This window comes from Dreissena polymorpha, chromosome 3 (assembly GCF_020536995.1).
Source record: "Dreissena polymorpha isolate Duluth1 chromosome 3, UMN_Dpol_1.0, whole genome shotgun sequence".
In the NCBI taxonomy this organism is placed as follows: Eukaryota; Metazoa; Mollusca; class Bivalvia; order Myida; family Dreissenidae; genus Dreissena; species Dreissena polymorpha.
In genome coordinates this window covers 84,273,568-84,287,419 of record NC_068357.1, presented here as the reverse complement: position 1 = coordinate 84,287,419, position 13,852 = coordinate 84,273,568, and the positions used below count along the sequence as shown (strand labels likewise).

At 32.6% G+C, this 13,852-nt stretch overlaps 1 protein-coding gene across 4 annotated transcripts in view; it reads left to right on the top strand.

The window, feature by feature from the left end:
* LOC127875051 (uncharacterized) overlaps positions 1-13,852 on the top strand; it is a 66,652-nt gene that overhangs the window by 14,198 nt on the left and 38,602 nt on the right. For all 4 annotated transcript variants that reach the window (XM_052419865.1, XM_052419862.1, XM_052419863.1 and 1 more), the window contains exon 2: positions 11,854-12,016. In XM_052419865.1, coding sequence (XP_052275825.1) covers positions 11,893-12,016 — 124 coding nt within the window. In that variant the 5' untranslated portion in view covers positions 11,854-11,892. The remainder of the gene's footprint in view (positions 1-11,853; positions 12,017-13,852) is intronic.

Genomic DNA, 13,852 nt, shown 5'->3' with positions numbered 1-13,852 from the left:
ATATCTGTCAAGTCTTTTTTTAATACTTAAATGAATACGATTGGGTTGAAATTAAGTTCAATTTTTCCTTTTTGTTTGCATACTTAATTTTGCATATTGCACAAAGCAAATAATCGCAAACGTTAGAAATAACCATAAATGTGCTCTTACAAATGTTTCATTAACGAAAAACACCATAAAGCATTTAAAACAGCAGTTGAAAATCTAAATGCAAATGAACTTGGCGCTATTAGCATACATTTGAAAACGAAACGGTGTTTTATTGCTAAGTGTTAAATTGCTTCCAGTTTAACGAGATATACATTTTACCAGCTATGAGATTTAACATGTTTGGAAATATGCAACAAGCAACATTTAGATAGGTACAAATAACTATGAAACGTGTTTGGGTTTCAATAAAAACATATTATAGGGTATCAACCGCTTTTTATAAGAATTGTTGTAAAATATTAACATGTTTAATTACTCAAAAGAAATACTTAATATGCTTAGAGCTTATAAATTTATGAACACTAAGAATGTTTATTTAATGTGAGTGACATCTGAAGTGTTATTGATATCCATGTTTTAATAAAGAACTCTTTTAAGTAAAGCATATGCGGTCCGATGACACTGTTGAAATAAATTAAGGAATTTTGCCTTATTTAACCCATTTATGCCTAGCGTCCTGAAAAAGGACATTGCAAACAGCGTAGACGCAGATGAGACGCCGCATAATGCGGCGTCTCATCTGGGTCTGCGCTGTTTGCTTAAATGAATTTCTTTATGAAATATTCTAAATATAGAAATAAATATACTTGACACTCCTAATTTTGGAAATAAATTGATCCAATTTAGAAGGATGGGAGAGTCAATTAGGCATAAATGGGTTAAAGAAATTTGATTTCTTGCAGATTGTAAGATTGTTGGAGAAGTCTTAAACATGTCCTGCTAAAACGTATTTTTATGCGACTATTTGTTTTCTTCATTTACTTAATTTGATAAAAATCACAAAAAGACGGATACATTTCATAATATATATCTGGATCATTAGGTCTGTTTTTAATGTTAATGCATTATAACGTGTTTTGTGTTGTTTCGTTAAACAATGTGTTACATTGTTTCATTATATGGTTTGTTATTGATGCCTACGCCCCTACTGGTAACTTGACAACGATGCCCCAATTGATTTCATACGTTTGAAATAAATAAATGACAAGCACTAAGTGACTATGTGACTCGTTAGTTTGCATATAGCACGAGTTTTCACATTTAATTAAAAAAGTTGTCATAATATCAATCATGTTTTAGCGCATAATGTGTCACGTGCAATAACGGCACTGCATATACAATTGTCGGGAATAAAAAATATTATTTTTTATTGCAAGACAACACAGCAATGACAGTAGATGCTATGCAGTATTAATAACTCCGAAAATTTGGGGTGTAAATCCGACATCGCAAACGGAAGTTGACGCAGTGTTTTATAGTTGGCTTTGGACGATGTCCGACCATGTCTTGGTCTATATCTATATTCAAATAATTCGCATTTTTTTAATTACTGATTTTCTATTTTTGTTACCGGTCGTCGTCACCAGCATTTACATACACCACAGGCAAACAGTGTTGTGTTTACTGAACGGTAAGGAGGGACAAACTTACTTATCAGATTAAACGCCTGGTGATCGAGTCGCTTTCTTGGTGATCGTGTGTATTATCAACTATTTCATCGACCCCGGTAGTTCGATGAACGTTTGTTTAAAGATCTCATTATATCTACAAGGTGATATGTTGACACACGAGGGCATTTCATTTGTATTAATCTATCGTCACCTGACTTACACTTTAATTAAAAGCAATTTTGAACCTTATTTTTAAAAACGCACATGTGACTAATCCATACTTTTATGGTAGATGAGGTAATCAAAGAATACACTTTTATTTCAGTCATGTATTAAAGCGTATGCCTGTGTTTTTGGTGCATATTCGTATTGAGCCTTTAGATTTTTCATTAAATATACGAGTGATATGCAGACTTTATAAACATGTTTACATTGTTGAAATGCGCTTCATATAAAAATGGGTGTAAATCGCGGAATTCAACTGAATTCATAGTTTTGCTAAATGAGTTGCACACAATCTTAAGAAACAAAAATATGATCTAAGTTCTGTCGCCTGTAGTTGACATAAAGGGGAAAAGAAAGTTAAGTTATGTCGTAAGTGAAGCAGAACAACCGTGCAAATATTTGGAAACGACATGTAAACTTTCACGAGCAATGCTAACTGTTCTTCAAGTACCTGATTTCTAATGTTTGTTTAAATGAATGTTTGGGTATTTTTCTAATGCTTGTGTTTATGTATTCATTAATCTGAAATGGTATATCAATATATTGGGTTGGAAAAAATATATCAGCAATTCCAACAATCATCTTATCACGTACGGCTTATGTTTCATCACTCATTCTGTTTGCAGTTCATGTAATATCGTGCAACAAAATCTAATCCGACCACGATCCATTTAAATAAGCGTATCGGTAATATACCATGTGTACGGATTTAGCCAATAAAAACGAGGGTAGAGCGACAACTTCCATGAACAAAGATTCGCATGATAAACTGACTACATTGTAAGTGATATGTACTTCCACTTAAGTACTTACATTCAAGCATCCATTCAGAACATATTTCATGAGGTATTTGCCTTATTCAATTGAAAATAAGTTAATGCTAATACCAAGTAATACTTTATGTTATTACATGTATATGAACTCATCAATGACCAATAAAAACAATAAAAACATGTTGGGCTTGTCTGTCTAATGATCTACATGCGCGTTTACGAATAAACTGTAGCAGTTAAAAATAAAAATCTGTATGCAAAAAACATTGTACAAAGTCCATTTTGTCAATGCGGTGCGATTGAAGATTTATATCACTTTTTCTTCAATTTTGCCCCATTTATACAGAAAAAAGAGTTCTCCTTTTTAACAATCTGTCCAGTTTCCAACCCATAACTTTGCAACTTCATCTTTTCAGAGTTAAAGACGGATCATATGAAGTAAACTTATTAATATTCAAACATGTTCAGTCTTTCATCCGAGATAGTCATAGATTCTAATCCAACTCTATCTCAGGAACAAGCCATATTCTGCTAACGATGCCCCGTTCCCGCAACTGCTTCTTTTTCTTACCGCAACTTCTCTTATTCTGAAACTCTACTCTTTCACTTCTGTCCCTGTTCTTCTCATTTTATTAGCTATTATGCTATCTACATTACTCTGTTGTACTTTTTGTATTATAACTTATACTACTTTTTCATTTCTAAACGGTGTGCAATTACCTATCACTGTAATATATTGTTCGTAGTTTTGACATGTCGTTTAAAAGTTGTTATACGTTTGGTTTTTTACATCATTACAGCAGCGCTTCTAACTGACAGAAGAGAGACATAGTATAAACCTCGAGCTTCCTTCTCAATTCTGTCCAATTGTATTTTACAGTCTTTATGTTAAGCAATACTGCAGTTTTACCTGCCTAGCATATTTTTCAAATATAATATGAATGTTTGTATTGTATTGTATTGCTTATATGTACTTTCAATGAACTAAATAAATAGTGTTAAAAACCAATGTATAATTATGTTTAACAGCATAACAACATGCTTGTTTTGCAATTAAACTATTTAATAAATACAGGTATTTTGCAGGTTTCTTCTTTTCTTTCGCAAACTATTGTTAAATAGTTTAAATGTTGTCGCCACTAAAAAAAACTAGCCATTTTGTCGCAATTATTAAATCACATTCTAAACTGCATACACTTAGCTCTACAGTTACAATTTAAATGCAAATATTAGAATGCATCATGTTATATCCTCCATATTTTTTATTTAAACATTCAAATAACACATAACACAGTACATATATAAAATGGTATGTTGTATTGTGTGGAGATACAAAACACTTCACATTATTTATTTGCACATAAAATAATAGTTACAAAAAAAGTAATACTAAAACACTGCCATCAACCTACAGTACAGGAAGATTTACGTTTACAAAGTGGTGTTATTTTTATTCCTTTTACAAAATTAACAATGCTGGTTTTGTACTAGCCATAAAACATTTATCATGGATTTACAAGTAACAACAAATTTATTATTTAAACAATAGAAAGGAAATCATATTAACTGCATTATGCATTTTCTAAACAAGCTATTTGCTACTGTTTAGAATAACACTATCTTACGTAAAATGATCACAACAGGTACTTAGTGCTTTAACATATTTGTGGTAAGTTTTGTATTACTACTTTGACATTTATTGGCAGACACTTGTCGATATACAGACTAAATTTGCATGGTAACTTTCATATTTTTTTCAGCATACTTGCCTTCAAATTGTTAATTTAACAACCTTTGACATTGTTTGCACATCTGATCTTATTATACCATAGCTGATTTTTGTTTATAGATAGACAGATATAGACTTTTCAAAAGTTCTATAAAAGTTCACACATGTTCCATCCAAGTAAACCAACAGAACCAATTCAGATCACCACAGATAATAACTGTGTGTATAACTTGGAAATTTTGATAGTTCAGGAATCCCTCCTTTGTTGATTTCTGTAAACCAAAACTGTCAGTTTTGCTGGATAGAATGGCTTGTGTGATGCCCAGCTTTTGATTTGGTAGAATAGCTTCTTAAAACGGAAAACCAACAAATATCTTAAAATTTGATCAATAATGCAGACAATTTATAAATGTCTTGTTTTTTTTTGTTGATTTCGAATCTGGAAGATTTCTACGTAAGATTGTGGTCCGAAAATCCAACGGTATCGGATTTTGTGGTTTAAGGCCTTAACTTATTAAAGTGATATGTAACCTTTCAGGATATCGGTAAAGTGCGAGCAGATGAGGTGAAAATACGTTAAAAATTAAAGCTAACAGACTAAAAAGTTAGATCGGAATATCTTTAGATTTTGTGAATAGATGTGTTTCTGATGGATAACAACGACAACTTACCAGAATATTGCTCATGATCACAACTTCTTTCTGAGAGCGAATGGAAAATGCCTCACGAATTCTGACAAATAAACAGTAGGGTGTCGTTATTGAAATACCGCGAGAATACTGGAAGAATAGAGATGCCAACTATAATGTTTAAAACAAATAATTGTTTAACAAGCGTTTTTGATTTGACTGTATAATAATAACAATAAGATATCGAAAAGATCAAAGCAAATAAATTCGACAGAAATCTGAGATTCGGCAATATATTTATTACGGGTTATGTTCACGTACATTGTGTTTGGTAAAGACTGTCACTATATGTAGTGAACCAGTCTTCGGCTTATACCCACTGAAGATGAGTATTCAGGGGAGATAATTGAGTAATGACTTAATTCTGGAACGGTTGCGAGGAAAAACAAATAATGCGAGAATATTTAGTGCGATTCGCTACACAATTATGATTTCATTGATATAATTTTTCCTGAGGTACGTATTTACATGTGATTTAGCATATGTCAAAGTGTTTTTGATTTTTTTCAAGGTCATAAATAGCATCGCGAAAATATATGTCGCGTGGCAATTTTTTGAGACGTATCCCTATGTGGTATTCTAATGTAATTTTATGTCTAAATTTCCACATGTATGAACGGTCAACGCCCGCTTTGCGGGCTTTTGCCCGTATAAATAGGTAGTTCCTATTATTGTTAATATATTTATCCTGCCACTTCCAATCACATGCATATACTATTATTCTAAAACTAGCTTAATACTAAAGAATTTGCAAACAGATTTTTGTTTTATTTTAAAATACTTTTTTCTTAAAAAGCTTATCTAAAAAAGCGCGTGATATATTTTTTAGTCAAGAAAGCTTTAGAAAACGAGGGTAAAAGTTGTGTTCAAAACATCATCGAAAAGGTATGCGAAAAATCCCATATGATATCTTTTTATTATGATGCTGGGGCCTCGTTCTTTTCTTGTTAAGCGCACTGCCTTAAATTTAGATTTTTTTAGAAATTAAGATAATTTAATTTACCATGATCAATTAAGTTTTCAATGTCTTAATATTCATTTTTTAGGGTTCGGTCGTATCAAAGATCTAAAGAAAAAATAGTTACGACGGGAATTTTTGCTGACAACAAATAACTGTCAATGATCAATATGTTATATAATTGCTGACATAAACTATTAACTTTGGGTGGTGCTAAAACTTATATTGTTTAAATGGCGATGTAACTTAAATTCGTTGTACAATGTCTTCAAAAACGCGATCTATTAGTTTATACTAATATCAAGTTAATTTAGCATGCAAAAATGCCATATATGTCAAGTCATTTTTTTCATTACTAAAATGAATACGATCCGGTTGAAATTAAGTTCAAATTATTTTTTTTAGCATAGTTGAATTTTGCATGTTGCACAAATCAAATAATCGCAAGACGTGAGAAATAACCATCAATGCGTTCTTACAAATGTCTCAATCATGAAAAAAACACTATGAAGCATTTAAAACACCAGTTGAAAATCTAAATGCAAATGAACTTGACACTAAAAGCATGAATTTGAAAACGGAACAGGCGTTTTATTGCTAAGTGTAAAATTGCTTTAAGTTTAACGAGATATACGATTTTGCCAGCTAGGGGATTTTACATGTTCGGAAATATGCCTCCAGCAACGTTTAAATTGGTGAAAATAACTAAATGTTTGTTGGTTTTCAATTCTAACATTTTGTATAAAACTTGCTGTAAAATATTTGCATGTTCAGTTGCTCTAAATAAATACTACATATGGTTAGAGCTTATAAATTCATGTAAAGTAAGAATTGTTATTTAATGTGAGTGATATCTGAAGTGTTTTTGAATGCACATGTATTAATAAAGAACACATTTAAGTAAAGCATAGGTAGCCAGATGACACTTTTGAAATAAATTAAGGATTTTTGCGATTTGATTTCTTGCAGATTGTAAGATTGTTGGAGAAGTCTTAAACATGTCCTGCTAAAATGTATTTGTATGCAACTATTTTTTTCTTCATTAACTTTATTTGATAAAAATCACAAAATTACGGATAAATTTCATTATGCATATTTGGACCATAAGGTCTGTGTTTATGTTAATGCACAATTACGTGTTTTGTGTTTGTTGTTTTGTTAAACAATTTGTTACACTGTTTCATTACATGGTTTGTATTTGATACGTAGGCCCTATTGGTAACTTGACAAGGATGTCCCAATTGAAGACATGTGCTTGAAATGAATAAATGACTAGCACTAAGTGACTAAGTGTCTCGTAAGTTTGCATATAGCACGATTTTTCACATTTAATTGAATAAAGTTGCCAGAATATCAACCATGTTTTAGCAAATTATTTGTAACGTGCAATAACGGCACTGCATATAACATGGTCGGGAATAAAAACTGTTATTATTATTGTGAGGGAACACAGAAATGAAAATAGATGTTAACCCGTATTAATAGCGCAGTATTTTATTGTTGGCATGGAACAACGTCCGATCATGTCTTGGTCTATATCTCTATTCAAATAATTCACATTTGTTATTTTCTAATTTTCTATTTTTGTTACCGGTCGTCGTCACCACCATGTGCATACATTGTAGGAAAACAGTGTTTACTGAACGGTAAGGAAGGACAAATTTACTTATCAGATTAAACGCCGGATGATCGAGTCGCTTTCTTGGTGATCGTGTGTGTAATTAACTATCTCATCAACCCCGGTAGTTCGATGACCGTTTGTGTAAACATCGCATTATAACAACATTGTGATATGTTGACACACGTGTGCAATTCATTTGTATTCATCTATCGTCACATGAATTACACTTTACTAATGCCATGTTTAGGCATGTCATATTGAACACCACCCTTCCGCGTTGTCCTGTCCTGTTAGTCTGTCGGCCTGTTGCGTTGTTTGTGAATCCCGAAACATGTATCGGAATCATCCTTTACCCTTATTATATTGGAGGATTTAGAAATTGCTCGTAAAAAATATTGACTTTCAAGAAACAGCGTATCGCATGCAAGAAGCTCTCATCAAGGTCAAGGTCATACGTCAATGTTTAACTTCAAAACATAGCACCTTAGTATCAAAGTATGCTTTGTCTACAGTAACTGTCTTGCATCCGCATGCATAAGGCGCTTTCAGAAAAGCTTTTACATATGTAACACTTCGTTACCAAATGTAATAAAAAAGCAATATAGTCTTGTTTGTGTTTTTTCCGCAATATTATGCTTGCCCGCATGCATTGATAAAATTCAAAACACTTGTAACAAATATGTGCCTTATTTTAGTTGGTTTCTATTGTGTTATGCCTACAAAAGTAGTTGTAAAAAGGATTTGTTTTTCTAACTTAACTGCATTAGCGGATTGCGGAACGCAATTTTACGTATATGTAACGCTGTGTTTCACGCAGGAACTTTATAGCTATTTGTGAAATATCAAAGGTACAATGTGTATTCGGGAGATCATCACCGGTGGTAGTGGTAGTGCATTCACATTTTTAGACTATTGATGAAGTATGGAATGAGTGATATATTGGACGTCATCTATTGATGACTTTCAATTGAACGAATGATAATGGCGGCTAAGATTCATTAAACTCCAGGGTATAGCTGCGATTTGAGTCAATTGAAAACTGGCCCAACACACGTTTGCTGAAATTTGACATGTATATGGACCAGAATGTGATCTACCTGTTGTCGTATTCGTTATAACTGGGAAAAATCCAGTTTTGATAAAATGACGAAAAAGAGGCGTTTTTTATATTGCGCAATCGCTTTAAACACGTGGCTTGGCCGGAAGTACATGTAGCGTTAATAGCAACCCCAAGACAATTCACCCCCAAGAGACAATTCACGCGCTAGACAATTCAAAACTTATTTTAAATACAAAAATTCCTACCCATAATATTTCGTACCCGTATTTTTTTCGTACCCATTTTTTTTGGTAACCATTTTTTTCGTCCCAAATTTTTATTCGTACCAAAATTTTTATGTACCCACATTTTTTTGAACCCATTTTGTTCGTACCCAAATGTTTTTTGTACCCAAATTTGTTCGTTCCAATTTTTTTTCGTACCCATTTTTATTCGTACCCAAATATTTTTCGTACCCAAATTTTTTCGTACCCAATTTATTTATTGTACCCTTTTTTTTCGTACCCAATTTTTTTCGTACCCATTTTTTTGTTCCCATTTTTTTCCGTACCCAAATGTTTTTCGTACCCAAATTTGTTCGTACCCAATTTTTTTTCGTTCCCATTTTTTTCGTACCCAAATCTTTTTCGTACCAAATTTCTTTCCTACCCAAATAGTTTTTCGTACCCAAATTTTTTTCGTACCCAATTTGTTTCGTAACCAATTTTTTTCGTACACATGTTTTTCGTGCCCAAATTCTTTTTGTACCCAAATATGTTCGTATCCAAATTTTTTTCGTACCAAATGTTTACCGTTACCAATTTTTGTCGTACCCAAATTTATTTTCGTACCCATTTTTTTCGTACCAAATTTTTTTTCGTACCCAAATTTTTTCGTTCCCAATTTTTATTTCGTACCCATTTTTTTCGTACCCAAATTTGTTTCGTATCCAAATTTATATTCGTACCCATTTTTTTCGTACCCAAATAGTTTTTCGTACCCTAATTTTATTCGTTCCCTATATTTTTTCGTACTCTAATTTGTTTTCGTAACCAATTTTTTTTTCTCTACCCATATTTTTTTCGTACCCAGTTTTGTTTCGTACACAAATTTGTTCATACTCAAATTTGTTCATACTCAAATTATTTTGGTACCTAAATTTTTTCGTACCTAATTTTTTCTTTGTACCAATTTTTTTCGAACCCAAATAGTTTTTCGTACCCTTATTTTGTTCGTACCCTTTTTTTCGCACTCAAATTTGTTTTCGTACCCAATTTCTTTTTTCGTACCATCTTTTTTAGAAATAATCGATTTTCAATTTGATATGATCTCTCCACTCATTCCATCACGCGAAACCCTTAAGGTGTCGCAACTCTAGTATCTAATACATTATTACAAAACGCAGGCAGCATTCATTTAACTATCCCGTCCAATTGGCAGTGCCCCAGATAAGCTGCGTATCTGCGTCTTTCACCCTATAAAAATGTTTAAACACGCAAAGAAATACAAAATCATGCGTATTGAAAACGCAGCCTATTTGATCTTTACGCAAATTCGTCAAATTAAATGCGTACGATACAATAGCTTCGATCGAAAATGCTTTGCTCACTTTCGTTATTTTCTCTTTGGAATTATTATCGTAATGCGGCGATGGTGTCATTCAGAAAGCGCCTGGATGACAAAGCAGGACAACAGTCAAAGTTATTCAAACGCTCTGCGGACATATTTTCATATTTAGATATAGCGTTTGACCAAATTATTTACGACGACATACATGCGTTTTGAAACTGACTTAATTCGTCGCTCATTGTGCATTTATTTGTAAAGCGTCTGTACTTCCATTTTCTATTACGATGCGAAATAAAAATGTTTAAGAGAGGTAGAAAGACGTCCGCGATTGTTTCGTCAAAATTTTGGTCGATATGTTTAACAGTTACAAGGATATCAGTTAACATCAGATTTTTTTAAAGTTTATATTATGGACAGTTTCAAGGATTAAAGATGTTATTAAACATCAGTTTATTAAAGCTAATTATGATAGTTTACAGTTTTATTAAATCAATAGAAGTGTGCAGCTTCAAAGGAAGTAAAGCAGCAATGATTTTAAGGTATACATTTTTATAACTCATTTTACCCTATTTAAAAAATGAGATCACCCTATTTTTCAAAATCAATAGGTGAAAACCCTTTTACCCAAATAATTATCTGGGACACTCAATTGGTTAAGATTTGCTATGCATACTTAACTGAACTAACTGCGGACAGCACAGGGTAATCGGTAAACTGGGACGACACTTTACGCTCAAGCATTAAGCACCGATTTCCCAGATCGAGGCTCATACATTTCACAAATTGTTATCCATTTCACGTCACTTCCTTGAGCTGGCTTCAATGTACGGAAAACAAACAACGTATCATAAATGCATGCTTAAACACCTTACGCAGCAATCCAACAGTATTGATGGACAGATAACGAAACAGAATGGATAAAAAGTCTTTGACGTGTTCTATAAAATATGCTTTTAAAATTGCACTTGTTTTCAGACACTATTAATTACATTAAAAAAACTTTCTCCGTCAAAAGGTCAAAGAATCTTGAAACGAAATTAGTTACGTTAGGTTTGTGATTTCCAAATAAGACATTACGTCGTCAACTCTACTTAAGCGGTCTTGACTTACAACTGTGATTGCTCTTAATCCTTATAACCTAGTACTAATATGATACCATTAAATGCTTGATTTCTATCTCACGAATGTCTGTATATGTTTTTCATTTCTGTGTTATTTTAATCTGTCCAAATAAATACACAGGAGAAGGGTGAACTTCTAATGAAGCGTATATCATTAGTTAAAATAACATAATTTATCATCATTCCGTGCGTTCGGTGAAGCAATAAAAATGTTAACATTTATTTGGTAGAAATGAAAATTCAGAACTGTGACTGCTAGGATATTTTTGTATTGCGGGAATATTATTTGAGGAAGACATGAGTATTACAGAGGTGAGGATAAATCAGAAGCTCATTATAAAAGTATAGTATTCTTAACTATTTACGGTTACAACAGTGGTTTGGCATGTTGGGACGAAAGGGTCGAACAAAATAGGATTGTTTGCTATCGAAACAATAAGTAAGAAAACAATAATTTTGGCAAGTAAGTTGGAAAAGTATTGAATATTTCTAAATATTTTATATCATGAACCCGTCCTCGCATTTCAGGACATCAATATTCATGGGACGTCGGGTCAAAGGTCAGTCATGATGCAGACGAGAGTGATAGGGGTCGTCTCAAAACCGCCCCGGGACCGGAAGCAGACGGAAATTAGGGTATTGTTACCATGGCTTCGTAAGAAGAGCGACCTTCTCAGCAAATCCAACAACGGTAAGTGTTGTTAATCGGAAATTTGTGGAAACTGTTTATTACGCTGGTGAAAATGAGGTTAAAGCAAAAATGATATAAATTCATGGGGTAAGTATTAAAGTTCAAGTTATAGTAATCTAAAACATTTTGTCAATGTGCAAATATGTAAGTAACATAAAACTTACGTTTACTTGAGTTGTTTTCAATATTATATATTAGCTGAATTATTGATATTTGTAATAGAAACATCTTAATAAGGCTTACACATACTTAAGTAAGTTAGTAACGAAAACATTTAGACATATAGAATTTAAGATTAAATATTATCGGAGTTTCCTCGAACGTTACTAAGACTGGCGTTTTAAGTTCAAACATTATATTTCGGACACTTGTTTTATAGTTACATAATCTTTTATGTTACAAACTTTTGCTTTACTATGTTTCGTATAACTATATTTGTTTTCAAATAACTTGATACCACAATGTTTAGTTGTTCACTTTACATTAGAATGTATTTGTCCCCATCGTGTATAAAAAGCAATGTTGAATCTCATTTTTACATATCAAATGTTAAAACGCGCGAAAGACTATCTTCTAAATGGTAATATCTATATGAAGAATATGACAGGCAACTATAACTTGTTAGTTACCATCACATGTTTCCCATACTTTTATGTGTTGTTTAGGCAATCGAAAAATTCACCTTTGTTCTCAGTCTAATGTATTTAAGAGTATGCCTGTGTTTTGGTACAAATTCGCATTGGGCCTTTATATTTTTCATGAACAATATATTATATCATTATGATTGATATAAAGACATTTTATTACTATGTTAACCTTCTTATAATGCACTGCATGTAATATGAGTACAAATCGCCAGAACAAAACTCAATTGAATTCATAGTTTTGATAATTGTATTGCAACGAATCTTTTAACCCATGTATGCCTAGCGTCTAGAAAAAGGGCATTGGCAAACAGTGTAGACCCAGATGAGACGCCGAATGATGCGGCGCCCACCAAGGTCTGCGCTGTTTGCTGAAAGGAATTTCTGTTAGAAATATTCTAAATATAGAGATAAATATACTAGACATCCCTAATGTTGGAAATAAATTGATCCAATTTAGAAGAACGGTAGAGTCCACTAGGCATAAATGGGTTAAAGCAACAAAAAAAAACATGATCTAAGTTCTCTCGCCTGTAGTCGACATTTAGGGGGGGGGGGGGGGGGGGGGGGAAAGAAAGTTATGTCGTAAGTGAAGCAGAACAACCGTGCAAATATTAAATATTTGGACAAGACATGTAAACTTTCACGAGCAATGCTAATTCTTACGGTTCTTCAGGTACCGCAATTTCAACTGTTTGTTTAAATGAATGTTTGGGTATTTTTCTAAGACTTGTGTTTATATATTCATTAATCTAAAATGGTATATCAATATACTTGGTTGCCAATCTTACAAATTAAAGACGGACAAAAATGGTGACGCATTCAACGGAAGGCAATGCCATCCGCCACAATTCTTTATCTAAATCCAAACCGTAGAACTTACTCGAAATATCTAAATACCGATATTTACCATTTAAATATGCTTAAATACTTTTTAAGCAAAATTAAATATTGAAATTCCGGTGTACAAACTTAGCTTTGTAAATACCTGTGCATAACATGAATATATTTACATTCATGTATGAAAACATCAAATATGACAATACCGGTATATTCGGCAAAAACTAGAATTGGTGGTGTATAAACTCAATAATACAGACCTAACAGTGTACACAAAAATATGTAAATACAAGTATACATACTAAAAAAAGGACAGTACCTTTAGACACACCAATACTTTGCGAAACCGGTT